The 27,686-nt window shown below is 50.7% G+C and overlaps 1 protein-coding gene across 1 annotated transcript in view; it reads left to right on the top strand.

The window, feature by feature from the left end:
• ema (C-type lectin domain containing ema) overlaps positions 1 to 27,686 on the top strand; it is a 198,941-nt gene that overhangs the window by 19,471 nt on the left and 151,784 nt on the right. The window contains 2 exon segments of the mRNA XM_069308827.1: positions 3,832 to 4,009; positions 13,786 to 13,938. Of these exon segments, the coding sequence (XP_069164928.1) occupies positions 3,832 to 4,009; positions 13,786 to 13,938 (331 nt within the window).

Raw genomic sequence — 27,686 nt, 5'->3', positions numbered from 1 at the left:
CGTAGGCCGCCAGGAGGAAAAAACTCACAATATTTTTTAAGGCAACTTCAGCCTGTGCAAATTTTTTTAGGAAACTTATATATTTGTTATTACATAATTACTAGTATTTCTTTTGTTTTTGGCTGTAATGAATTGTTCTAAAATTAATGGTAATTCCTGTACTGTAGTGTATAGGCCCCTCCACATCCCCCTTATCCCCCCAGGTGGTCCCTCCCAATGCTCCCCTCTCTCCCGACACCACCCACCCACCACACTCCCTCCTACATCATGCTCCTTGAACCATAGCTGTACGGGATTAATACGGTATGGCCCGCAGCCTGGCTTTCATATCCGGACAATTTGCAGCTTATCCGGCTGACTGTTCGGATACTGCAACATTGGCAACATTAAGTTAACCGGCCCAGATTTTTTATCTGGTCCAATACCCGATTGTCCGGCTCCTATGGACATTTTGGCCGGATATTGAGACCTTCATCCAGTCATGATTTTGGCCGTATAAGGGCATTTTTCCGGATATTCGAATCCCGGGTAATCGAGTGGTTATAGTACATGTACAGGCATACCTCAGAATGCGAGTTTAATCCGTTCCTGGAGACGCCTCGCCTTCCGAAAACTCGCATTCCGAAGTTAATTTCCCCATAAGAAATAAAGGGAAATGAATTAATCCGTTCCTGACTACCCCAAAAACCCCACATCAAACTAAATTTTTATACCTAATTTACCTAATTCATCTAAATAAACCTACAAAACTATGTTCCAGTTATTACTTACCTTACTGTCGAGTGCTGTAGGCGTATGGAAGATGGTGAGGAGGGGGGAGGAGGAGAGGAGTTACTGTTTGGAAGGGGAGTCCCCTTCCATAATCACATCAGGCAGTGAGGACCTTTCTGGTGTGCTCTCCCTGGGACGTTTAACCTGAGTGCCACTAGGTCCTGGTTGAGGCTCACTGCTCGATTTCTTCACCAAATATTTGTCCATGGAAGCTTGCTTTTCCCTTCTTCGCAAGCTCTCTCTGTAGTAAGGCATCACATTGTCATTGAAAAGATTAAGACAACGGCCTACTACAGCTTTGTCTGGGTGAGTGTGTTCAATAGTTGTTTGAATCTCTTCCCACATCTGACACACCTTCTTAATTACTGCAGAAGGGACATTCGCTGGTGCTGTTGCCACCACCTCCTCCTCCACTGCAGAATCATTCGCTGCTGTGTTGGCTTGCTGTTCCTGTTGAAGGGCTAGGAGTTCTTCGGTGGTCAGTTCTTCGTTGTGTTCTTCCACCAACTCCTCCACATCATCACCATCCAATTCCAAGCCCATTTTCTGGCCTAGACTAACAATTTCCTCAACAATAGGCGCATCATTTATAGGCTCAAACCCCTCAAAGTCTAGTTCTCTCACACCTTCAGGCCACAATTTTCTCCAGCCAGAGATCAGGGTTCTTTGAGTCACTTCTTGCCAGGCTTTGTCAACGAGTTTTAAAGCACTAAAAATGTTAAAATGCTCTCTCCAGAACTCTTTGAGGGTGAGGTTTGTGGCTTCAGTCACTTCAAAACATTTCCGGAAAAGTGCCCTTTCATACAGTTTCTTAAAATTCGCTATGATTTTCTGGTCCATAGGCTGAATTAGAGGAGTGGTGTTAGGAGGAAGGAATTTAACTGTGAGGAATTTATTGTATTGAGGCATCAAATCATCTTCCAAGCCTGGAGGATGAGCAGGAGCATTGTCAAGGAGAAGCACGGCTCTGAGTGGCAATTGTTTCTCCTGCAGATATTTTTCTATGGCAGGGCACAGCACTTCATTCACCCACTCCGAAAAAATAAGCCTAGTCACCCATGCTTTTTTATTAGACTTCCACATCACAAACAAACGGGTTTTCTGCACATTATACTGTTTGAAAACCCTTGGAATTTCAGAATGATACACTAGCAAGGGTTTAATTTTTAAATCGCCACTCGCATTTGAACACAGCACAAGCGTAAACCTATCTTTCATAGGCTTGTGTCCAGGCAAGGATTTTTCCCCCTTGGTAATGTATGTCCTCTTAGGCATTCTTTTCCAAAACAGTCCTGTTTCGTCACAATTAAACACTTGTTGCGGTAGGTATCCCTCAGCCTCTGCAAACTCTTTAAATTCGTCAATAAATCGTCCAGCGGCTGGTTTGTCTGAGCTGGCTGCCTCCCCATGCCTTGTAACACTATGGATACCACTTCTCTTTCTAAATTTTTCAAACCAGCCCCTGCTTGCCTTAAACTCTTTCTTATCTGCATCACTCGTTGCAGGGGTCTTCTTTAGAAGGTCTTCGTGCAACACCCTGGCTTTCTCAGAAATAATGGCCTCCGAAACACTATCACCCCTCAACTCCTTGTCGTGTATCCAAATTAATAACAACTTTTCCACTTCTTCAAGTATTTGTGGTCTTTGTGTCGTTAATGTTCTTACTCCTTTTGCCACATTAGCACTCATAATCTTATTTTTCTTCTTAAGTATAGTGCATATTGTTGATGTCGCTTTGTTGTACTGCCTACAAAGATCAACAACACGTGTACCATTCTCATGCTTTCGAATGATCTCTTGTTTCTCCTCTATTGTCATCCTCACATGAGCTTTCTGGCCTTTATCCTTACCACTGGCTTTCTTGGGACTCATGGTGAGATATATAATAACAAATTGTATAGACAAATCACCAAAAATCCAACAAAACACTGAAAATTCATGACAAGAATTGATGTGGGGGTAGTCACTGCGCGCGAGACAATGGTGAACTGAGGGGCAGCGGGGCAGAGGGGCGACGATCGCCGAACGACCACGCGCTAGGTCGGCTGTACGCGTATCAACAAACTCGCGTTCAAACTCGACTCCCGAAGTAACCATCGCCTTCCGAGACAAATTTTTGGAGTAAATACACCTCGCCTTCCGAAAATCTCGCATACAGGGACAATCGCATTCCGAGGTACCACTGTACTCAATAGCTCGGCCGATAGAGCTTTGGCCTCTCACACGTGGGGTCCGTGGTTCGAGTCTCCAAGAGTCCAGGTGAATGAAGTATTATTATTATTATTATTATTATTATTATTATTATTATTTATTATTATTATTATTATTATTATTATTATTATTATTATTATTATTATTATTATTATTATTATTATTATTATTATTATTATTATTATTATTATTTGGGTATTTGAGAATATTGTGTAATGAATATTGATGAATGTTGTATGACAGCCTGTGTGGGTAGCCTGTGAGGATGGTAAAAATAAATCTTCAAATTAATAAGGATACTGGAAAGTATTGAAGTATGGTTGCAGTGGAAGGTGTTTGTTGGTGTGGACATGCAAGTAAATAGAAGTGAATAAATTCCATAATAACAAGTTATGATAATAGTAATACAGTAATATAATACATAAAAAGAAAATTGTATTAGAGGTTACTGTGTGTCCATACATGTTGTGTTGCAGTTTTGTTCCAGTCCATAGGAAAAGAGGTACAATCAATACATGGATATGAACACAGCTTTATGCCCCTTTCATAGTTTAAGTTTTCTTGATTTATATTATTGAAACATACTCTTGGAGTCATAGTAACTAGAAGGAATTTTGAAATGGAAATAATACTCAGTATATGAAAGTGATGGACAATTAGAAAGTATTGCTTGGAATTGATGGCATTAATTGCAATTTCTATTATATATTAAGTACAGTATAAGGATAGTGGTGGAACAGGGCCTTTACTAGCTCATAATATGGGTTAAATGCTATTTTAAGTGATATTGATGATGTATATACAGTATTGCAAAATTGACTTTGTTTAATACTTAAATCATCATGGCAGTCACAACAGTCGAAGTCGTCTGGCAGATTTAGTTGCAGAGCACCTAGATCATCTCCACTATCTGAATGATATACTGAAGCTGGATATAAAGACTCTTAATGCTGTGCTAGCTGATCACCTGTTGAACAGGCTCCTCGTTCCTCTACTTGTGTACTCCCTCAATCCTTCTCCAGACAAGGTGAGTTCTGTCACACACTGTTTTTCGAATGTTTGTAGATTCAAGTCATACTTGTCTCCAAGGCAGAAAGTTAATACACAATTAAGCCATTTTCTTTTTCACTGAAGTTACATAAGAAAACAGCTTTGCAAATTTAAATGATTTTCCAAAATGAAAGCTTCAGAATGATTGGGGGAACTTTTAATTATAGACATTATGGGTTTTATAGCCCACTTATGAAGACTTTTAGAATTAACTGTATTTTTAATTTTGATGGTTTGGTTCTTGGGTTAACTTTTAGCAACACCTGAACCATATTTTTAAGAATTGTTAGACAAGCCTTGTACAGTAGTCATAATTATAATGTTCTGTAATATTGGGATTTGTAGCCCAATATGGAACCACTTGGTAAATTGGGTATCTTTCTGTGGAGAGTCCCTTCGGCTTCCCGGAGCTATACAGGGCTGATGTGTATATATTAGACCTTGGCTACAGTCAATTGATGGAGTTCTAGGTCTACCAGGGACCAGTGCCAGAACCTGGCCACTTCAGAGAGGCACGAGGAGCAATGGCCCATTAGACACCCATGTGTAGTTGGAAGCAATCTATATCTGCCATCTACCAGGTCAGTCACCGAGAAAGGTAGGAATCCCAAAACAAACTACAGCTGGTGAAAAATTGCTTACCGAAAGACGAACGAGCAAGCAGAACTCCTCAATCGGAAAACAAGCAAACATGCATGACGTCAACATAGCCGCTGCGCTGCTGTCTGCGCAGCCTTCCTGCATCGGCTACCCGACCCCAGTTCAAAGGCTGTTGTGTTTGGTGGCGGTCAATCGACTCTGACTCCATCCTTTTGAACAGTGCTGTCCATAGTTATATTGTTCTGTGTGGTGGTGTGCAAGCCAGGAGTAACACAAGAGTACTGGGGCTGCATGCGCCCAAGGCCACCTTCCGTAGGTGCCCCGTAAGTACTTCCCTTGTGGTTTAGGATTCTCTTCCATAAGCTGTTCGGAACACTACCTCCACATGGTTCTTTTTCTGCTCTGTGATTGCCCGCCTTTGGGTCAGCTGGGGTTGTTCTTACTCCTGTTTGCCCTTGGGTAGGAAGTAGTATCATCTCTGGCTGGGGCACAAGGTACTGTACTGTGCAGTTGTGTGATGTGCGCATAGCGGCTGGTTCTGTGGGAAAACTTGACTCGTGTAAAACATTTGAATTAATACTATTTTCGATAGCTATGAAAGACCACTACTTTGTGTGAATAAGTGGAAAACTAGGTAGAGCAAGTGGTTTGATATTAATTCCATGAACTAGTGTTCTGTGGATGTTCTTAATTAATAATACTTTGAATATTAAAAGGACTGTATATTATGAGTCAAATTCACTCACCCAAAATGGGGGGTTACATGCCAAAAAATTAGTATATCCCAAGCATGATTTCAGTGCTGGTTTTTTACTGATGTAACTAAATGAAAATTAAATGGATTATATAAAAATAATTAGAGGCAAAGGTACTTCAAGATACTACAGTAATATGGTAAAATATATAACCAAATCAATGGGTTAGTAGTATTGATCTCATTAGGAGATAACCCTTTAACTGCGCAACGCGCCTGCAGGCCCACATCTGGGGTGCGCTACGCGCCTCTGAGTATTTGTATTTTTCACATTCCATTCAAAACTCCCGTGGCTACATGGGGTTCACGTCAGCTTCCTCAGGGCTCTTGTAAACAGACACCATCTTTAAAAAAATCGTGGTTCACATTTCCGGGTGTGAGAGCCTCAGTAGTGAGTGAGCAACCAAGGCTGGTGCTCGCAGCATGAGCGCACAGCACTGCTGTTCAGCGTGTGACCACAGCATCGCCTAATAATGTCAAAATATATATATAACCTGTATTATTTAGCCATGATAGTATTATAGAAGAGCCTGAGTGTGATAATGACTGGGTACAATGTTCAAATATCAGTGATTCAACGCTGTTCACGATGTTCACAGCGCTAGCCACAGCACCACAGCATTATTTCGTCCATCTAGGAATCTTCAAGGACTTCTTTGGTTCCTTTTCAAAATAAACTTGTGGTCAACTATTCATTTACAGGAATTAGTGACCAGGATTGTGGTTATAATTAGTGTTGTGCGTAGTATTGTGGAAGGAGGAATTTTGGTGAGGAAGGGAGAGAATTGAGGTGGCCTCACTATGTGTGGCAGCCACTTGTTTTACTCACCATACTAGCTTCGTGGTTCGCTAAGGGGAACACACATGTACATGGGTATATACAGTGTGTGTGTATATAGTGTAATAACAGCAACAGGAGTATATTGAGAGGAGCTATTTTGGTGAGGGAGGTGACGTCGTAATCGTAGCGTCGTCTGCTGTGTGATTTCTCATGTAGTGTATGGTAGATAGGTATATATGTAACATGTGTAAATAGAGTAATAAAAACTAACAGTATGGTGGGAGGAGCAATGTTCGTGAGTAAGATGTTGGAGTGAGGGAGGGCTGGCTGGGTGTGGATGCTCACACTCGAGGTGTTCTGAATGTGTTGATGGTAAATGTGTATAGTGTGTACATATATTGTAAATATACATAAACATGAAACATTGGTGTGAATAACTGTATGATGGGAGGAGGAATATTGGCGAATACAATGTTGGAGGAGTGAGGGAGGGAGGGCTGGCTGGGTGTGACAGCTCACACTTGCAGTGTTCAGAATGTGTTGATGGTGAATGTATGTAGTGTGTGACAGTGTATGGTGTGTACATATGTTGTAAATATACATAAATAAACATGAAACATTGGTGTGAATAACTGTATGATGGGAGGAGCAATGTTCTGAATGTGTTGTGGAAAATATTGCAATATTTTCCACTGTAGTTGTTAATTCACCTAAATAAGCGAGTTCAGTAAGCAGTAATATGCTGTATAAATAAAACAACTAAATAAACGATTATCCTTAGTAAAAGAAAGTAATCAACTGGACTCTGTTTAGATTCAACTAAATGTGGAGATATTTCACGTTTCAAATTGCTGCTGCCTCCCGGCGTCATGGAGACCGTAGGAAGGATTTGGTAAAATACTGCGTCGTAATAGAAACATTAATTAGATTAATTTTACGAATTAGTAAAATTTGTACTGTAATTACTATGGTTATACAATAAGGATGTATTATTATACACAAAATAATGTATTAGTGTTGGATAATTTCCAACAGGTTCTGTTCCCCTGGAAATGTGCTTTTGTGGGGGTTTTCTTTTGTGAGGGTGGAGCCCCTTCAGCTCTCCCCGGAGCTATCCAGCCTCTTATTGTAAAATTGGACTTTGGCATCAGTCATGTGAATGGGGTTCTTAGGCCTACCAGGGACCACAAGCCAGAACCTGGCCCCCTCACAATAACACGAGGAGCAATGGCCTATAGAAACCCCCGTGTGGTTGGAAGCATTCTATGTCTGCCATCGACCGGGTCTGGCACCCAGAAAGGTAAGCGCCCCAAAACAAACCCCTATTCTGATTTAGAGGTTGCTACTGAAAGTCGAACTAGTGGGCAGAACTTCCCCAGATAAAAATGAGCAAATGAGCATGACGTCACCACGTCGCCTCGCTGCAGTCTGCTCAGCTCCCCCCCTCCTCGGGAGGGGGAAGGGGGAGCCCCAGATCCTTCGTGCTGACTACCCATACCCCAGTTCTGAGGCTGATATGCTTGGCTGAAGTTGTGTGCTCTGGCTCCTGATTTGTCTCCAGCTCTGTGCCTTGTTGGTGTGGGGGCTGTTCCTTGGGGGGGGGGGGATGTGCAAGCCAGGAGTATTCTCTTCAGTACTCGGGCTGCATGCGCTTAGGGCTACCTTTCATAGGTGCCCGGTAAGTACTGCCCATGGGGCTTGAGGCCACCTTTCACAAGTTTCTTGGGTTCTACCTCTGCTTGGTCGTTTGCTGCTCTGCATTTGGCTGCCCCTTGTGTGTTGGGGTGTTTCTTGCCCTCTTGTTCGCCCTAGGGTAAGAGGTAGTTTGCACTGTCTTGTGTGGAACTCTCGGACCGATTCCTTGTCTTTCCCTCAAGTGGTGTCGCTGCAGTCTTCGGCTGTTTTTGGAGGACACCCGAGTCTCTCATCGGTTGCTCGAGCAGCTGTGCGGGAGTCTGAACTTCATTGTGTTGGTCTATCCGTCGGGTCAGATCTGGCTTCAGCGGCTGTGCTGGTTCCTTCAGGTACGTCCTTTCCGTTGCTCTCGCGATCGCTGGGTTCAGGCCCCGAGAGCCTAGCGTCGGCTGCTGCTTCGCCGGCTTCCTCGTCGGGTTTTTCGGGGTCCAGTGCCGTGGTGCATACCCGAGCCCTCCTTCAATGTGTTCACGGATGCCACATCTTTCGGCTGGGGCTTTATGACCAGTGCTCACCAGACCAGCCAGGGTCTGTGGGATCTGTCCTACCGTCAGGCTCACAGCACAGCACTGGAGTTCACAGTAGTGTGACATTCGCTTCGGAGGGTTCGCGTCACTCGCGAATCGACAATCCAGCTCCTTTCGGACTGCTCCCCTGTGGTTCATTATCTGAACCATGGTTCGATGCAGTTGAACAATCGATGCAGTCCTTGATTCTTTCAGGATTTGATTCTTGATTCTGCCTCGGGTGACTCGTTTGCTGAGTTCTCGGGGTTTGGCCCTCCGGAAGGGAACTATCAGGGGGAAAGCACCAAGTCATTACAACTATATAGCACTGGGAAGGGGTCAGGATAAGGATTTGGGATGGGACAAGGGGAAGGAATGGTGCCCCAACCACTTGGATGGTCGGGGATTGAATGCCAACCTGCATGATGCGAGACCGTCGCTCTACCGTCCAGCCCAAAGGCTGGACGGTAGAGCCGTCGAGCGAGCGACGGTAGAGCCTGATGGGCTGAACCGTCCGTCAGGCTCTCTGGGCGGTTCATGTTCAGGGTGTGTCTAACGTCCTGGCAGACGGCCTCTCCCGTTTCATTCCCATATCCACGAAATGGACGGTCGACACTCGTTCCATTGGCTCTGCCAGACGTTCGGGTGCCCGGAGGTGGACCTCTTCGCATCTTCCGGTACATGCGGCGTCCTTCCCCGACGGCCACGCAGTCAATGCTTTCGACTGGACTGTTCTAGGTGGGGTTACCTGTACCTCTTCTTCCCGGTTCAGTTGTTGCTCCAGGTCGTGGCTCGCTTGGAGATTGACTTGGAGTCCTGGTGGCTCCCTTGGTTTCTGGCACTATTTACTCGGTGTCCGTCCCAGAGGGTCTTCCTGCGGCTCCGCCTCTTTCAGCAAAATCGGTCCGGTCCGTAGCTAGTTCGATCTTCTCCTCCGACCTTCGTGTCTGGTCTTTTTGATACATGTTTATCACCACTTGTATGATGATGAGGTGGCTTTGTTGGTGGTGTCCCACCTGCAAGTTTCGTCTCGGCGGCAGTATGAAGTTTCCTGGCAGTCCTTTCGGCACTTCTAGACTCTTTGTAGGTTGTCTTCGATTTCTGATCGAGTTGTTTTGAACTTTCTCTCTCTTGGTTGTTTCTGAACCATCATCTTATGCCAAATGTTGTCGCTTCGTATCGTGCGATGCTGGCAGAACCACTTCAGCTTGCGTTTGGGGTGGATGTCACTTCTGCTCCTTTCCGTAAGCTTTCTTGGGCATTGTTTCACCTCCGGCCTGCTCATGCACCGCCTGAGCCATCCTGGTCGTTGGACCAGGTGTTCTTTTCTCTCTTCTCCTTGGTTTGTGATGGCCCCTTTGGGTCAGGACTGTTTTTCTAAGGCTCTTTTTCTTGTTGGCATTGGCCTCCGTGGGTTGGGTCGGGGAGCTTTATGCTCTCTTCCGACGCAGGGGTCGTTTCGTTCGTTTATAGCCATCTCCTTCTTTTCTGGCGAAGAATGAGACTGCTGCTTTCTGGATGGGTTCTTGGGTTGTTGATGCTTGGTTGGTTCAGTCAGGGGTGCATCATGTTGTGTGTCCGGTTGTGGCTCTTCGCCTTTACTTGCGAGCCACGGCCTCCATGGCAAGGGATGCGCTTTGGGTTGTCCCAGTTTTCCCTCTTCCCTGTTCCAGGGTGCGGGTCTCCCAGGTTGTTCACAGGATTATTCTCTCCAGTCAGCCTGTGGTCTATCCCCGTGCCCACACCATTCGTAAGTTCACGGCTTTGGCTGCTGTTTTTGGTAATACAGTATGTCGTGGGTTGACATTTGGGCACAAGGCTTTTGGAGGTCGAACAGGGTCCTGGCCACATGGTACCCCTTGTTAATGTTCCTGTCCCTTCTCGGGTTTGTGTAGTCTTGGGTCGCAGGTTTCAGCCAGTTGTCTCAACTTCAAGTTGTTGAGGAGTGGTGGTGGCCGCCTCCTGTTTAAGTTCCTCTTTCCTTTATCTTTGGTTAGGCAGCTCCGGGGAGCTGAAGGGGTCTCCATAGAAAACCAGAGTTGAATGTAAAGAAATGCCATTTTCTGGGTGAGACCTGGAGGCTCCCCAACATCCCTCCCTCCCTCCCTCACTCCGGTCGGCAGATTTTTCTGCATTTTTGATATTCAGCCTCTGAACTGGGGTTGGATAGCTGACAGAGGTCTGGGACACCCTTTTTTCCCCTCCCCCTCGAGGCTGTGGTAACGTCATGCTTGTTTGCCCATTTTCTGATTGGGAGTTCTGTTCGCTCGTTCGGCTTTCGGTTAAGCAATTTTTCACCAGCTGTAGTTTGTTTTGGGATTCCTACCGTTCTGGGGCCAGATTCACGAAAGCACTTATGCAAACACCTACGAACCTGTACATCTTTTCTCAATCTTTGGCGGTTTTGTTTCCAATTATTAACACTTTTCGCGCTATCTGGACGAGCCGGCGCGTTCGGTTTCGTCTAACGTAAACGCATTAGTGGACATAAAGTTATGTCTACTTTTAAAATATTTGTATAAAATTCAATTTTTATCCGATTTACTTTGGGTTTGTTTCAAACTGCGCGCTATGAGGCTCTCTTTCTCACCACTAGGCTGCATGGTACAATAAGTTCATGAAAGGTGTGGATAACTTCGATCAAATGGTATTTTGTCCCAAACGGGTTGCAGGTGGGTGACTTTAGCTGTTTATACTGGTAATTCTTCCCCCATATCATGTATTAGATGCATATGTCTGTTTAGGGAATTTTATTCCGATCAATATACAACCAAAAATAACTGTGTACAACAAGTATAATCTTGACAAACATAACAAAAGTAAAAATATTTCGTGTGTGTTTGACGCTCGCTGATATGTTCCAGCGTTGTTTTATATTTGTCGCTATTCTAACTTACGCTTTGTTGATATTTTTTACCTATGGGCACATAGAACATTCTATTGCGAACACATTGACATAAAAATGAATGACGTACATAGAAAATTAATGTCATGAGAGTGAAATAAGTATAAACTTTCAAAGCGCCGTGCGTCGTCCCGTCACCGATACCGGGTAACAATTTCACCACTTCCCACACTCTTGCGGGCGGGCTGCATCATTATTCTACGCTTATATTCATATCACCGTGTCGGGAATTTCATTGCGAGTCCATTGATATCAAAATTAACGCTGTAGAACAAGTGTGGAGGTGATTACAATCCCAAGAGTAAAAACATTTTGTTGCTGATGGGCGCTCACGGCGAGTCATCTACGTAGTTATTTATTTGGTGCTGGTATCCCTATATGTTTCGTGACTTATTTTACTAATGTTCTTCTAGAGAATTTTATTGCGAACACGTTGGTACCAAAATGAAATACGTAGCATGAGAACTAAGGTCAGAAGAGTAAAAAGAGTATACACATTTTTGTTTTTACCCTTAAGCTATAAAAACGCAGCGCGCACATTCGGTTGGCTGAGTGACCTTTGCGGAGAGCGCGAAAGTGTTAAACAGTTATTGAGCTCTGAAGCACTAGGAGGCTATTTATAACAATAACAACAGTTGAATGGGAAGTTTTCATGCTTGTAAACTGTTTAATAAATGTAACCAAAGCCGTCAAAGATTGAGGAAAGATGTACATGTTCGTAAGTGCTTGCGTAAGTGCTTGCGTAAGTGCTTTTGTGAATCTTGCCCCTGGGTGCCTAACCTGGTAGATGGCTGATATAGACCGTTTCCAATTACACGGGGGTGTCTATGGGCCATTGCTCCTCGTGCCTCTCATATGAAGGGGGCCAGGTTCTGGCGCTGGTCATTGGGAGGCCTAGAACTCCATTGATTGACTGTTGCTACGGTCTAATATATACACATCAACCCGGTATAACTTCGGGGAGTCTCTGGGTCTCGCCCAGAAAATGGCATTTCATTACATTCAACGCTGGTTTTTTTCATCTAAGAGAATCGTATCTTAATGTTATTTATCTTGATTTTTGTAACTTTCTAAATTTTGAAAACACTTTCCATGTGATTATACAATGTGCTTTATTTTTATAGTCATGTGATGGCTGTTTTGGAAAATTGTGTATTTCTATTTAGGGTAGAGGCTGTTTCTGTTCTTAGTCTGCTTTGGTTCTCTCCAGCAAGTTCTGCCTCTTTCAGGAAGGACATACCATGACTCTGTGACCATTTAGCTCAATCCTTTTGTGGGATGATAACATCTACAAGCCTTTTCTAAAGCATAAGCTTGGGATTATTTAGTGTTAGTGGGTGTTCCAACGTTTATTGTGAGCTTAGTTTTCTTCTTCTCAGGATATCAGTTGGCACGGGGCAGCTGTCTGATCCACTCCTCTCTGCTCTCATTTGAGAAATACTTGTCTGTTGGGGAGTTTGAATGATTTTTCCTGCTTATTCAGTCCTGTTTCTTACCTGTGATACCGATGGCTGTTTTATTTTTTTATGTTATTGATAGGTTAACACTTTAGTCCGGGCATGACGCAGCATTGCGTCATCCGTTTACTGTCGGTAATCTCAGGGATGACGCAGCATTGCGTCATCCACTATAATAATTGCCAAAAATCAGGTTTTTATCCCATTTTTTGGGGACTGTTTGGTAACTGTCAACAAGCCGAATGCAATCTGTGACTACAATACAAACATGAAAGGTGTTGATCACTTTGACCAAATTATCAAATATTATCACTTCATAGGGAAAACTCACAAATGGACGAAGAAAATGACCTTCTATTTTGTGCAAGTGGCTATATCTACAATGCTTATGTGATGTACAGCTACTACACAAAAAATACTAAACTATAATACTAAATATACTAAAATACTAAATACTAAACATTTGTGGGCAGGAATTGGGAGTGTAGCTGGAAGGCGTCTGGGCGCTCACTCGCAGTTAACGCGTGGCCCGTCTTCAACTCGTCGGCGGGTGGAGCGTGACCAGGTTTTTTATTTTATATGCTAATGTTCCTCTAGAGAATTTTATTGCAAACCCATTGATACCAAAATGAAAGACCTAGGACTGAAAATTGAGGCGACCAGAGTGAAAAGAGGGAACACATTTTATCGCTTTTGTGCGCTCCTGGGTAACTCGTTCGCACTTTCTCTGTTTGCTGCGGGTAATTAGCCGGGCTTTTGGAGTTTATATGCATTTAGTGCTGTAGAGAATTCTATTGCGAACACATTGATGCCAAATTTAATCTCGTAGGATGAGAATTAAGGTGACAAAGTTGAAGAGAGTATACACTTTTCAGAATTAACGCGCGCTCCCATGAAATGCTGGGACCCAAATCGCACAGTTGAGGGGTGGCGGGCGGGGCACGCCAAAGTGTTAACATGTTCTGATAGTAAGTTCTCATTTCTATAAGAGAATTGAGCCATTAATGAACACGTCATGTATTATTTTATTTCTTAAGCTGCTCTTTGATTTTCAGGATGAGAGACCAAGAGTAAGCAGTGTGGTGTCCCTGTTTCTGTTGGCTCAAGTATTCCTCATAGTGTCACATGCTCCGCTGGTGAGAGCACTTGCCAAAATTATCTTCCATGCAGATAACTCAATATTTTCTGAGGACACAATTATTTTACAGGTAACTAACTTGTTTTTTCTAGACTTACTATTCCATTATTTGAAGTGGCCTGTGAATAAAAATATAGGGGTCAGCGTTGCAGATTATAATGCATTTTAGGAAGAGTAAGCGAGAGGGTTAAGTGACGAAAACAAGAGATGGAAATAAGAAATTAGTCTTATTGCAGTTGTTATTGTACTTGCCTTATTCCTTTTACTTCAAAGCTGAAAGATTTAGATAAAATTAGAACAAAATATTGGGTTTCAGTTAAATTTTACATGGATGAACTACTATTGTGTGATGTAAAAGACTTAGACCATTACAATAACTGATTTAATGCAGTCAATGCTCAGATTTTCTGTGTTGATATGAGTTTTTTTAAGATTTCCACTTTGGTTCTGGCAATATTTCTTAAAATTGCTGATGGTTATTGAAGAGCCATGGGAACCTCTTACGGTCATACAGTGCTTTTATTGTGCCTATGGCACCTCTACTTTTTGCTGGCTCTATTCTGCATTTCCTTTCATAACATTCACCTTAGTATGTTATCTTACTATGCAAATTTTGGACCTGGCACTCCCTACAGTAGTTTCCATGTGTATATTATTTTATACCTCTCTTTTTTTCTTCTTTCAGTGATAAAGATTTGTGAATAATTTGACCTTTTTCTCAATAAAATATGAAAAGGGCCTTAGAATTTATTTTGTCCATCTTCACTTATCAAATGCAGTATCCTCATTGATATCAGCTATTTTGTAATTGTCACATATAGGCGAGTCTTGTGTATTCTGCAGGAGTTATATCTGCCTTCAGTGATGTACTTTATTAAACATAAACAATTTTGTATTTTCAAGTGAATCAAAGCATCACTATGTTTAATCTTATGTGTTTGTCAAAATTTGAGTGGGAAATTTAAACTAAACTGACAAGCATTAGAGAAGTCTTCAAAAGTATTATTTATAAAGTATTACACAGCAAAAGTATTATTGCTTAAAGTATATTTGGCAGCTTTGCTTAATTATCATAAATCGATGACTTCTTGTTCTAGAAGTTCCAGGTCTCGAGAATTGATCTTTCTGAGGGAAGGTGTCGGCTCCCTGGAGCTATAGGACTGATATTGGCTATATTAGTCTGGGGCTTCAATCATATGGAATTGTCTACCTACCGGAAACCACAAGCCAACACCTGGCTCCCTCAGAGAGGTGAAGGGAGCAATGGCCTTTGAAAACTCCACTCTTTGAGAGTATATTCATGTCTGCTATCGATCGGGGTTAGGCACCCAGAAAGGCAGGCACCTCAAAATAGACCCCGACTGGTAGAAAATTGCATCCAGAGACCGAAAGAGAGGCTAAAAACTCCCCTGAAGAAAAACAAGGAAACGATCAAATTGTCATCAACCCGACGCGCCGCTTGTTTGCACCGGCCTTCCCATGCCGATCGTTTGCCCACCAACTTGTTGACTGAAGCCGACTGGGGCGGATGTCTACTCTGATCTCGATTGCCCGTCAGGGTTTTTACCTTAGCGGTGATACCTGCTGTGTGTTGGAGCGTTGGCCAGGAGTTACAAGTACTCGGGCTTCATGCGCTTAGGGTTACCTTCTCTGGGTGCCTTGGATTTCAAGGTTATCTTCCCTGGAGCTTTTGGGTCCCACTTCCATAGGGATAGCTGTCGCTTGGCTTCTGCCTCACCCTTGGGGTCAGCTTGGGTCTTGGTGCTTTCATTTGGCCCTGGGTAGGGAGTGTTTGCTGCTTGTTGATTCAGCTGTTGCTTCGGGTTCTTTCTCAGTTTGAGTCCTACCGTGGAAGAATTGTTCTAGTGGCCCCTTGGTGGCCGGCACAGCCTTGGTTTCAGGCGCTGCTTGCTCAATGTCTGTACCTGGGATGTTTTCCGCGGTTCTGCCTTTTTTCAGCAGATTGGACCGGTCCGGTACATGACTGGTTCGGTCTACTTCGCTCTTCGCATCTGGTCTTTTTGACGCAGGTTTATAGTGTTATTTTCTGTGACTCTAAAAGTGCTCTGCAGTCCTTAAATAACCCATCACAATGTATGTCGGAAGTAGCTTGTAATATTAAATGGAATGTAATTTTTGCCAATAATAATAACTCTTGTATAAAATTTGTGTGGCTTCCATCCCATGTTGGAGTTGGAAAACATGACTTTGTAGATTGATAATATATTAGGCCATTTTGTTACAAGGAGTGAGGTTTTCCTCCCCCCCCCCCCTCCCTCCTCTCTCTGTGTATGAGTTGGATTAGGGTTCAGCCCCTCCCCGGGTTCGGTTTGGTATTGCTTTGGGTCCTTCGGTTCAGTCCTTCCGGAGGTTTTCGGCTCCTCAAGTCTCACTAAGGTGCGGGCGGCCATTGCAGCTTACCTTCTGCGCGATCCTGATTTTCCCTTGTTACGGCCACAATGGGTCGCAACCGGGTTCTTTGCTAGAGGAACTAAAGTTCTGGTATCCAACCCCAAGTTAGTAGTGGCTTTCAAGGAGTGAGTTTGGTAATGCAAGTAAAACACAATGGGGGGAGTTGCATTAAATATGACACTTCATCAATTATCAATATATTCACATATAATCACTTTCCCATCACCTCATATATAATCATAAAGGAAGTATTACTACACTACCGGCTTCATAGGGAGCCGGTAGGCCGAGAGGACAGCACGTTGGACTTGTGATCCTGTGGTTCCGGGTTCGATTCTGGGCGCCGCCGAGAAACAATGGGCAGAGTTTCTTTCACTCTATGCCCCTGTTACCTAGCAGTAAATAGGTACCTAGGTGTTAGTCAGCTGTCACGGGCTGCTTCCTGGGGGTGGAGGCCTGGTCGAGGACCGGGCCGCGGGGACACTAAAAGCCCTGAAATCATCTCAAGATAACCTGCAAGATAACACGATATATACACAAGTGTTGCTCTCATAGGACACTAAGCGCTCCTCGATGCTCATACGATGCAGTCTTGTCAGCTTCCGTGTTTCCTCAACACACAGTACAGTCCTCAACCAGTACTGGGAAACACCAACGAGTCTACCCTAGCCACGGGCCAGCCTATACAGAGTCTCACTAGGTGCTCCTTGTGAACGCCCACAATCACTCTCCAGCCTGGTGCTGGCAGAGAACATTAGCCTCGTGCTGCTGGGCCTCTTCATGAACAAATACAAGGGTAGCTAACCCCTGGCAGGAGCTTCTTGCAACTAGCTAGTTACACTCCTCCGTAGCACCTTACTGTCAGTCGTCTCTTCCTCTTGCCAGTCCCGGGATACGTTCGAATTCCGTCACTGCCACTTCACAGGCAGACAGTAGAACACTACACAGTTCCTCTTCGGCGGCGGCTCACTGCTCACGTAAAGCAGAATGGAGTAGAGAGAGGTTGGCTGCCCTGGGTAGACTGACTGTCCTCGTACCACAGCAGCCCTACTTCGCCTCTGTGGATACAGACACGTCATCAGTAAACTGGTCAGTACATGGGACACTAGGAAATACCACTTACGGACTCTGACAAACATACAACTCCTCCTACAATAGACTGGCGCTGATTTTCTAGGCGCCACCTCACCAGAGGTCAGCAAAAGCTACCTCTCGAGCTGACCAGGACAGGAATCTAGCACCTCTTGCTGGTATCATCCTGCCACCACTAGATGGCATCGTCCATGTTGTGGGGGGTTTCGGGAGCGGACTCACAGATGGCATTGACGTCGTTGCTCCATGCTTTGACGATGGAATCGGGTTTGTAACATCCCTCTATAATGGATCCGTAATCATTCAGGTTTGGGTCTTTGTCTCCATACTGGGTTCGTTATGAGGTTCCAGAGTTGTCCTGGCTGCAGACTGCGCGTTGTTTTCGTTGGATGCTTTGAGTACTTTCTGCCGTACCTGCATGCTTGAGTGGCGTGAGGCGTTAATGGTGGTCCAGCTTTACCTGTGGGGCGACTTGGAGCACCTTAATGTGTGTTGTTTGCTCCTGCCTTTCTGCAGGGGCAGAAGGGCAGGGGTTCTCTTGGCAGAAGGGTTTCGTCCTTGTCAATTACGCTTTTGGCCGAGGGCTTGCTCACTCATGCATTGCTGGCTTTGGTCTTGCGCTTCTTTTCCCTCCTGGAGCTGTCTTCGGATTGGCTTGCGAAGGGTGTAGTGGCGCTTAGGGCCACTCCAAGTGCCTTGGTCTCGGCGGCTCGTGCGTCGTCTGTGCTGTTGAAGCAATTTGCGTCGATCCTGCGGTGTAATTACCCAAGTGTATTTAGCTAAATGTAGTTACAGGATGAGAGCTACACTCATGGTGTCCCGTCTTCCCAGCACTCTGTCATATAACGCTTTAAAACTACTGACGGTCTTGGCCTCCACCACCTTCTCACCTAACTTGTTCCAACCGTCTACCACTCTGTTTGCGAAAGTGAATTTTCTTATATTTCTTCGGCATCTGTGTTTAGCTAGTTTAAATCTATGACCTCTTGTTCTTAAAGTTCCAGGTCTCGGGAAATCTTCCCTATCGATTTTATCAATTCCTGTTACTATTTTGTATGTAGTGATCATATCACCTCTTTTTCTTCTGTCTTCTAGTTTTGGCATATTTAATGCTTCTAACCTCTCCTCGTAGTTCACAATTTTTCGGTGCTTGTCTCGCGTGTCGGCAGGTTGTGCTTCAGGTTTCCTCCTTGAAATCTGCTTGGGCCCTGGCTCTTAGTTTCTTTCCCTTTTTATCCTTTTATACAGTATTTGTAGAGGCTGCAGGTTGGGCAGTTTCTGCAGGCAGCCTTGGTTCGTTGTCAGACTTTTTGGTCCTTTAGGGGGTCCGGTGGGTGGGGAGGGAGTGTTCCTCTTGAAGGGTCGTGCCAGGGGCTCGGGGTTCTGCTCGTCGTGGTAGGCCACAAGTGCCAGTTTGAGCTAGCGCCGCCTATGGAACCGTCTGCATCTGGTCGGTGCAGTGATCGCTCTGTGCGCAGGTCGGGTTCTCTTAAGCGGCCCCGGCCCTTTTGTGGTTCGCCCTATTGATGGGGCGAGAGGGGGGGAGAGGCTTACTCTGTTTGCTCACTCCTTGACCAAAAAGATTTGTGGGCTTTTTGAGTCGTTTCCAACAGCCTGCGGCGGCGTTGGATGGCTCCTCCTCCTTCGGGGGGTTCGGAGCTGGCGGGGCAAGCCTCTTGTCCTGCGCTCTGTTGGGTCATCTTGAAGTGAGTGCGGTTGGGGGACGGGGGTCAAACCAACGACATATCTCTCGTGGGGTTCCCGCCTGTTCCCTGTCCCGAAACGGGACTGTGCGGACCTGCGGTTCATTCTGGACTTGTCCTGACTGCACCCTCGGGTTTCTTGCCCCTCCATTCATCTGACTACTACAGAGCACCACTTGGTTTCCGAACTTTAGTTATCCGAAACTTCCAGTTTCCCGATTGGGGTTGGGGAGTCATGCTACCCGAACAAAGTTCGGGTAGGAAGGGGTCCGCCAAGCGTCACGCCGGCTTGTGGTGGTGGGTGGGAGATGGTCCAGTTTGCCCACTGTGACTTCACAGATTCACGGCCTATTATTCCTATTATTTTGAATTGCCATAAGGCTGGAATGTTCATTCTGTGCTTTTGTTTTACATATCTGCACAATCAAGAAACATCTGTGCACCATGTTGGCTCCAAATGCACGCATTGCGTCAGTGATGGCTGACTGGTGGGTGGATGGACGATGGAGTTTAGGTGGGAGGCAGTATGAGAGAGGGGGGGAGAATTAGTCAGAAAGGGAGGGAGGGAGAGAGAGATGCTAGGAGGGAGTGGGAGGGAGAGAGAGATGCTAGGAGGGAGTGGGAGGGAGAGAGAAATGCTAGGAGGGAGGGAGACATGCTAGGAGGTAGGCAGGAAGGGACGGAAGTAGTGAGAATTAGGGAGGGAAAGGCAGGCAGGCAGGCAGGCAGGCACAGGCAGGCAGGCAGGCTGGCAGGCAGGGAGTGAGTGGTAGTCACGCTGTTGAACCGCGTGACCTTCAAAAGAGAGTATGAGATGTAGGGGGGCGGGTGGTGGGGGCGAGACCGGCTCATTCCCGAAGATAAGCCTAACACACACTACCCGTTAGCATGATGGCAGGCAGGCAGGCTTGCAGGCTGGGAAGGAGGCAGGCAGGCAGGCTTGCAGGCTGGGAAGGAGGCAGGCAGGCAGGCAGGCTTGCAGGCTGGGAAGGAGGCAGGCAGGCAGGCTTGCAGGCTGGGAAGGAGGCAGGCAGGCAGGCTTGCAGGCTGGGAAGGAGGCAGGCAGGCAGGCAGGCTTGCAGGCTGGGAAGGAGGCAGGCAGGCAGGCTTGCAGGCTGGGAAGGAGGCAGGCAGGCAGGCAGGCAGGCAGGCTTGCAGGCTGGGAAGGAGGCAGGCAGGCAGGCTTGCAGGCTGGGAAGGAGGCAGGCAGGCAGGCTTGCAGGCTGGGAAGGAGGCAGGCAGGCAGGCTTGCAGGCTGGGAAGGAGGCAGGCAGGCAGGCTTGCAGGCTGGGAAGGAGGCAGGCAGGCAGGCTTGCAGGCTGGGAAGGAGGCAGGCAGGCAGGCTTGCAGGCTGGGAAGGAGGCAGGTAGGCAGGCTTGCAGGCTGGGAAGGAGGCAGGCAGGCAGGCTGGGAAGGAGGCAGGCAGGCAGGCTGGGAAGGAGGCAGGCAGGCTGGGAAGGAGGCAGGCAGGCAGGCTTGCAGGCTTGGAAGGAGGCAGGCAGGCAGGCTTGCAGGCTGGAAAGAAGGCAGGCAGGCAGGCAGGCTTGCAGGCTGGGAAGGAGGCAGGCAGGCAGGCAGGCTGGAAAGGAGGCAGGCAGGCTTGCAGGCTGGGAAGGAGGCAGGCAGGCAGGCAGGCAGGCTTGTAGGCTGGGAAGGAGGCAGGCAGGCAGGCTTGCAGGCTGGAAAGGAGGCAGGCAGGCAGGCAGGCTTGCAGGCTGGGAAGGAGGCAGGCAGGCAGGCAGGCTTGCAGGCTGGGAAGGAGGCAGGCAGGCAGGCTTGCAGGCTGGGAAGGAGGCAGGCAGGCAGGCAGGCTTGCAGGCTGGGAAGGAGGCAGGCAGGCAGGCAGGCTTGCAGGCTGGGAAGGAGGCAGGCAGGCAGGCAGGCAGGCTTGCAGGCTGGGAAGGAGGCAGGCAGGCAGGCTTGCAGGCTGGGAAGGAGGCAGGCAGGCAGGCAGGCTTGCAGGCTGGGAAGGAGGCAGGCAGGCAGGCAGGCTTGCAGGCTGGGAAGGAGGCAGGCAGGCAGGCAGGCTTGCAGGCTGGGAAGGAGGCAGGCAGGCAGGCAGGCTTGCAGGCTGGGAAGGAGGCAGGCAGGCAGGCAGGCTTGCAGGCTGGGAAGGAGGCAGGCAGGCAGGCAGGCTTGCAGGCTGGGAAGGAGGCAGGCAGGCAGGCAGGCTTGCAGGCTGGGAAGGAGGCAGGCAGGCAGGCAGGCTTGCAGGCTGGGAAGGAGGCAGGCAGGCAGGCAGGCTTGCAGGCTGGGAAGGAGGCAGGCAGGCAGGCAGGCTTGCAGGCTGGGAAGGAGGCAGGCAGGCAGGCAGGCTTGCAGGCTGGGAAGGAGGCAGGCAGGCAGGCAGGCTTGCAGGCTGGGAAGGAGGCAGGCAGGCTTGCAGGCTGGGAAGGAGGCAGGCAGGCAGGCAGGCTTGCAGGCTGGGAAGGAGGCAGGCAGGCAGGCAGGCTTGCAGGCTGGGAAGGAGGCAGGCAGGCAGGCTTGCAGGCTGGGAAGGAGGCAGGCAGGCAGGCAGGCTTGCAGGCTGGGAAGGAGGCAGGCAGGCAGGCAGGCTTGCAGGCTGGGAAGGAGGCAGGCAGGCAGGCTTGCAGGCTGGGAAGGAGGCAGGCAGGCAGGCAGGCTTGCAGGCTGGGAAGGAGGCAGGCAGGCAGGCTTGCAGGCTGGGAAGGAGGCAGGCAGGCAGGCTTGCAGGCTGGGAAGGAGGCAGGCAGGCAGGCTTGCAGGCTGGGAAGGAGGCAGGCAGGCAGGCTTGCAGGCTGGGAAGGAGGCAGGCAGGCAGGCTTGCAGGCTGGGAAGGAGGCAGGCAGGCAGGCTTGCAGGCTGGAAAGAAGGCAGGCAGGCAGGCAGGCTTGCAGGCTGGGAAGGAGGCAGGCAGGCAGGCAGGCAGGCTTGCAGGCTGGAAAGGAGGCAGGCAGGCTTGCAGGCTGGGAAGGAGGCAGGCAGGCAGGCTTGCAGGCTGGGAATGAGGCAGGCAGGCAGGCTTGCAGGCTGGGAAGGAGGCAGGCAGGCTTGCAGGCTGGGAAGGAGGCAGGCAGGCAGGCAGGCTTGCAGGCTGGGAAGGAGGCAGGCAGGCAGGCAGGCTTGCAGGCTGGGAAGGAGGCAGGCAGGCAGGCAGGCTTGCAGGCTGGGAAGGAGGCAGGCAGGCAGGCTTGCAGGCTGGGAAGGAGGCAGGCAGGCAGGCAGGCTTGCAGGCTGGGAAGGAGGCAGGCAGGCAGGCAGGCTTGCAGGCTGGGAAGGAGGCAGGCAGGCAGGCAGGCTTGCAGGCTGGGAAGGAGGCAGGCAGGCAGGCTTGCAGGCTGGGAAGGAGGCAGGCAGGCAGGCAGGCTTGCAGGCTGGGAAGGAGGCAGGCAGGCAGGCAGGCTTGCAGGCTGGGAAGGAGGCAGGCAGGCAGGCAGGCTTGCAGGCTGGGAAGGAGGCAGGCAGGCTTGCAGGCTGGGAAGGAGGCAGGCAGGCAGGCAGGCTTGCAGGCTGGGAAGGAGGCAGGCAGGCTTGCAGGCTGGGAAGGAGGCAGGCAGGCAGGCAGGCTTGCAGGCTGGGAAGGAGGCAGGCAGGCTTGCAGGCTGGGAAGGAGGCAGGCAGGCAGGCAGGCTTGCAGGCTGGGAAGGAGGCAGGCAGGCTTGCAGGCTGGGAAGGAGGCAGGCAGGCAGGCAGGCTTGCAGGCTGGGAAGGAGGCAGGCAGGCAGGCAGGCTTGCAGGCTGGGAAGGAGGCAGGCAGGCAGGCAGGCAGGCAGGCTGGGAAGGAGGCAGGCAGGCAGGCTTGCAGGCTGGGAAGGAGGCAGGCAGGCAGGCAGGCAGGCAGGCAGGCAGGCTTGCAGGCTGGGAAGGAGGCAGGCAGGCAGGCTTGCAGGCTGGGAAGGAGGCAGGCAGGCAGGCTTGCAGGCTGGGAAGGAGGCAGGCAGGCAGGCTTGCAGGCTGGGAAGGAGGCAGGCAGGCAGGCTTGCAGGCTGGGAAGGAGGCAGGCAGGCAGGCTTGCAGGCTGGGAAGGAGGCAGGCAGGCAGGCTTGCAGGCTGGGAAGGAGGCAGGCAGGCAGGCTTGCAGGCTGGGAAGGAGGCAGGCAGGCAGGCTTGCAGGCTGGGAAGGAGGCAGGTAGGCAGGCTTGCAGGCTGGGAAGGAGGCAGGCAGGCAGGCTTGCAGGCTGGAAAGAAGGCAGGCAGGCAGGCAGGCTTGCAGGCTGGGAAGGAGGCAGGCAGGCAGGCAGGCTTGCAGGCTGGAAAGGAGGCAGGCAGGCAGGCTTGCAGGCTGGGAAGGAGGCAGGCAGGCAGGCTTGCAGGCTGGGAAGGAGGCAGGCAGGCTTGCAGGCTGGGAAGGAGGCAGGCAGGCAGGCAGGCTTGCAGGCTGGGAAGGAGGCAGGCAGGCAGGCAGGCTTGCAGGCTGGGAAGGAGGCAGGCAGGCAGGCAGGCTTGCAGGCTGGGAAGGAGGCAGGCAGGCAGGCAGGCTTGCAGGCTGGGAAGGAGGCAGGCAGGCTTGCAGGCTGGGAAGGAGGCAGGCAGGCAGGCAGGCTTGCAGGCTGGGAAGGAGGCAGGCAGGCAGGCAGGCTTGCAGGCTGGGAAGGAGGCAGGCAGGCAGGCAGGCTGGGAAGGAGGCAGGCAGGCAGGCAGGCTTGCAGGCTGGGAAGGAGGCAGGCAGGCTTGCAGGCTGGGAAGGAGGCAGGCAGGCAGGCTTGCAGGCTGGGAAGGAGGCAGGCAGGCATGCAGGCAGGCAGGCTTGCAGGCTGGGAAGGAGGCAGGCAGGCAGGCAGGCAGGCAGGCTTGCAGGCTGGGAAGGAGGCAGGCAGGCAGGCAGGCAGGCTTGCAGGCTGGGAAGGAGGCAGGCAGGCAGGCAGGCTTGCAGGCTGGGAAGGAGGCAGGCAGGCAGGCTTGCAGGCTGGGAAGGAGGCAGGCAGGCAGGCTTGCAGGCTGGGAAGGAGGCAGGCAGGCAGGCTTGCAGGCTGGGAAGGAGGCAGGCAGGCAGGCTTGCAGGCTGGGAAGGAGGCAGGCAGGCAGGCTTGCAGGCTGGGAAGGAGGCAGGCAGGCAGGCTTGCAGGCTGGGAAGGAGGCAGGCAGGCAGGCTTGCAGGCTGGGAAGGAGGCAGGCAGGCAGGCTTGCAGGCTGGGAAGGAGGCAGGCAGGCAGGCTTGCAGGCTGGGAAGGAGGCAGGCAGGCAGGCTTGCAGGCTGGGAAGGAGGCAGGCAGGCAGGCTTGCAGGCTGGGAAGGAGGCAGGCAGGCAGGCTTGCAGGCTGGGAAGGAGGCAGGCAGGCAGGCTTGCAGGCTGGGAAGGAGGCAGGCAGGCAGGCTTGCAGGCTGGGAAGGAGGCAGGCAGGCAGGCTGGGAAGGAGGCAGGCAGGCAGGCTTGCAGGCTGGGAAGGAGGCAGGCAGGCAGGCTTGCAGGCTGGGAAGGAGGCAGGCAGGCAGGCTTGCAGGCTGGGAAGGAGGCAGGCAGGCAGGCTTGCAGGCTGGGAAGGAGGCAGGCAGGCAGGCTTGCAGGCTGGAAAGAAGGCAGGCAGGCAGGCAGGCTTGCAGGCTGGGAAGGAGGCAGGCAGGCAGGCAGGCTTGCAGGCTGGGAAGGAGGCAGGCAGGCAGGCAGGCTTGCAGGCTGGGAAGGAGGCAGGCAGGCAGGCAGGCTTGCAGGCTGGGAAGGAGGCAGGCAGGCAGGCAGGCTTGCAGGCTGGGAAGGAGGCAGGCAGGCAGGCAGGCAGGCTTGCAGGCTGGGAAGGAGGCAGGCAGGCAGGCAGGCAGGCTTGCAGGCTGGGAAGGAGGCAGGCAGGCAGGCAGGCAGGCTTGCAGGCTGGGAAGGAGGCAGGCAGGCAGGCTTGCAGGCTGGGAAGGAGGCAGGCAGGCAGGCAGGCAGGCTTGCAGGCTGGGAAGGAGGCAGGCAGGCAGGCTTGCAGGCTGGGAAGGAGGCAGGCAGGCAGGCAGGCAGGCTTGCAGGCTGGGAAGGAGGCAGGCAGGCAGGCAGGCTTGCAGGCTGGGAAGGAGGCAGGCAGGCTTGCAGGCTGGGAAGGAGACAGGCAGGCAGGCTTGCAGGCTGGGAAGGAGGCAGGCAGGCAGGCAGGCTTGCAGGCTGGGAAGGAGGCAGGCAGGCAGGCAGGCTTGCAGGCTGGGAAGGAGGCAGGCAGGCAGGCAGGCTTGCAGGCTGGGAAGGAGGCAGGCAGGCTTGCAGGCTGGGAAGGAGGCAGGCAGGCAGGCAGGCTTGCAGGCTGGGAAGGAGGCAGGCAGGCAGGCAGGCTTGCAGGCTGGGAAGGAGGCAGGCAGGCTTGCAGGCTGGGAAGGAGGCAGGCAGGCAGGCAGGCTTGCAGGCTGGGAAGGAGGCAGGCTTGCAGGCTGGGAAGGAGGCAGGCAGGCAGGCAGGCTTGCAGGCTGGGAAGGAGGCAGGCAGGCTTGCAGGCTGGGAAGGAGGCAGGCAGGCTTGCAGGCTGGGAAGGAGGCAGGCAGGCAGGCTTGCAGGCTGGGAAGGAGGCAGGCAGGCAGGAAGCGATATATGGGTGTTGAAGTGAACCATGAACCACGTGACCTCTGAGAGTGTGTGTGTGTGTGTGTGTGTGTATGGGTTTGGGGTGGGGGGAGAGGGGGAGGTGTGTCAGTGGTGGGGGAGGGACCGGCTGACTCCGTAAGCCTAACCACACTCCACAGACCTGTGACCCAGATTTGTTTCTTAAATGTACAGTACATCATCGTATATTTTAGGAAGGATGTGCCTGCAGGCTGGCAGGCAAGCTGGCAGGCAGGCTGGCAGGATGTGCCTGCAGGCTGGCAGGATGTGCCTGCAGGCTGGCAGGATGTGCCTGCAGGCTGGCAGGATGTGCCTGCAGGCTGGCAGGATGTGCCTGCAGGCTGGCAGGCAAGCTGGCAGGCAGGCTGGCAGGATGTTCCTGCAGGCTGGCAGGATGTTCCTGCAGGCTGGCAGGATGTGCCTGCAGGCTGGCAGGCAAGCTGGCAGGCAGGCTGGCAGGATGTTCCTGCAGGCTGGCAGGATGTTCCTGCAGGCTGGCAGGATGTTCCTGCAGGCTGGCAGGATGTTCCTGCAGGCTGGCAGGATGTTCCTGCAGGCTGGCAGGATGTGCCTGCAGGCTGGCAGGATGTTCCTGCAGGCTGGCAGGATGTGCCTGCAGGCTGGCAGGATGTGCCTGCAGGCTGGCAGGATGTGCCTGCAGGCTGGCAGGCAAGCTGGCAGGCAGGCTGGCAGGATGTTCCTGCAGGCTGGCAGGATGTTCCTGCAGGCTGGCAGGAAACATCTAGAGGATGTTTGCCAGTCGTCTTAATAATCAGTTAGGAACAATTAAGGACTTTTATAAAGCGGATCAGGACTTCACTTATTGGTGAGTACAAACAAAACACGGTCGCATTTACGCTATGAACCTGTCGATTTTTTCCCTAGAGTTTTTTCGTAAATTTTTTCAGACCAATTTCTTTTTACATTTCTAGTTTATTTTTTCCCCTCTATTTCTCGTATACGAACTTACATGTTAACCGACGGGTCTCGTCCCCAAGGGGTTCGGAAACCAAGTGGTGCTCTGTATCCCTGGTCTGGCTTCTGCTAGAGCTGGCCGCCTTGGATGGTGTCCCTGGACCTCAAGGACACATATTGGTACGTCCCGTTTCATCCCGGGCTCAGGGACTGGCTCAGTTTTGTGCTGGGGCGTCTCGGTTACCGCTTTTGTTGTTTCCCGTTCGGGTTGAACCTGGCTCCTCGCGTGTTCACACGCCTTACCCGGGTCGTCGTGGCCCATCTGCGTCTTTTAGTTGTTCGGGTGTTGGCCTACCTCGACTGGCTGGTATGGGCTACCAGTCGATCCGAGTGTCTGCTCGCCAGGGATTTGGTTCTTTCCCAGCTTGCTGAGTTCAGGTTCCTGGTGAACTGGAGGGAGTCCCATCTGGTCCACTCCCTGGTTTGGACCTGACTGGGTCTTGTTTGGGGCTCTTGGACCACTAACTAGTCTCTCCCTCCGGAGTGTCTCCTACAGCTGCAGTCCTGCATGGGCTTGTTTCTGGGAGCTCACTGGTCACCCGGCGGTTGCTCGAGGGTTGTGCGGGAGCCTGACCTAGCGATGATTGTCTACCTGCCGGGTCAGGTTTGGCTTAATCGGCTGTTCTAGTTCCTTAGGTGAAGTCCCTTCCGCCTCTCGTGATAGCTGGGTTCGACCCACGGGGGCCTTGCGTTGGCTGCTGCGTCGCCGACTTCCTCTTCGGGTTTTTCGGGGTTCAGTGCCTTGGCACCTACCTGAGCCCTCGTTCGATGTGTTCATGGACACGTCGTCTCTGGGCTGGGGCTTTGTGACCAGTGCTCGAGTGCTCACCAAGCCAGCCAGGGGCGGTGGGGTCCATCCTTTTGTCGGGCCCACAGCACGGTGCAGGAGTTTGCAGCGGTGAGGTTTGCGCTTCGGAGGGTTTGGGTCACCCGCGGATCGACGGTTCGGACTGCCTCCCAGTGGTTCATTGCCAGAACTGAGGGGTTCGATGCGGTCCTTCGCTTTTTGGGGCTGGTCGCTTTGGGTGACTCGTCTACCAAGCTCTCGGGGTTTGGCTCTCCTGGCCGTTCACGTTCGAGGGGGTGTCCAGCGTCCTGCCGGATGGCCTGTCCCGTTCATTTCTCTGTTCGTGGGATAGACAGTTAACGCTGACTCATTCAGTT

Source organism: Procambarus clarkii, chromosome 63 (assembly GCF_040958095.1).
Source record: "Procambarus clarkii isolate CNS0578487 chromosome 63, FALCON_Pclarkii_2.0, whole genome shotgun sequence".
In the NCBI taxonomy this organism is placed as follows: domain Eukaryota; kingdom Metazoa; phylum Arthropoda; class Malacostraca; order Decapoda; family Cambaridae; genus Procambarus; species Procambarus clarkii.
The sequence above is the reverse complement of the archived record's forward strand: the minus strand, read 5'-3'. Positions and strand labels throughout refer to the sequence as shown.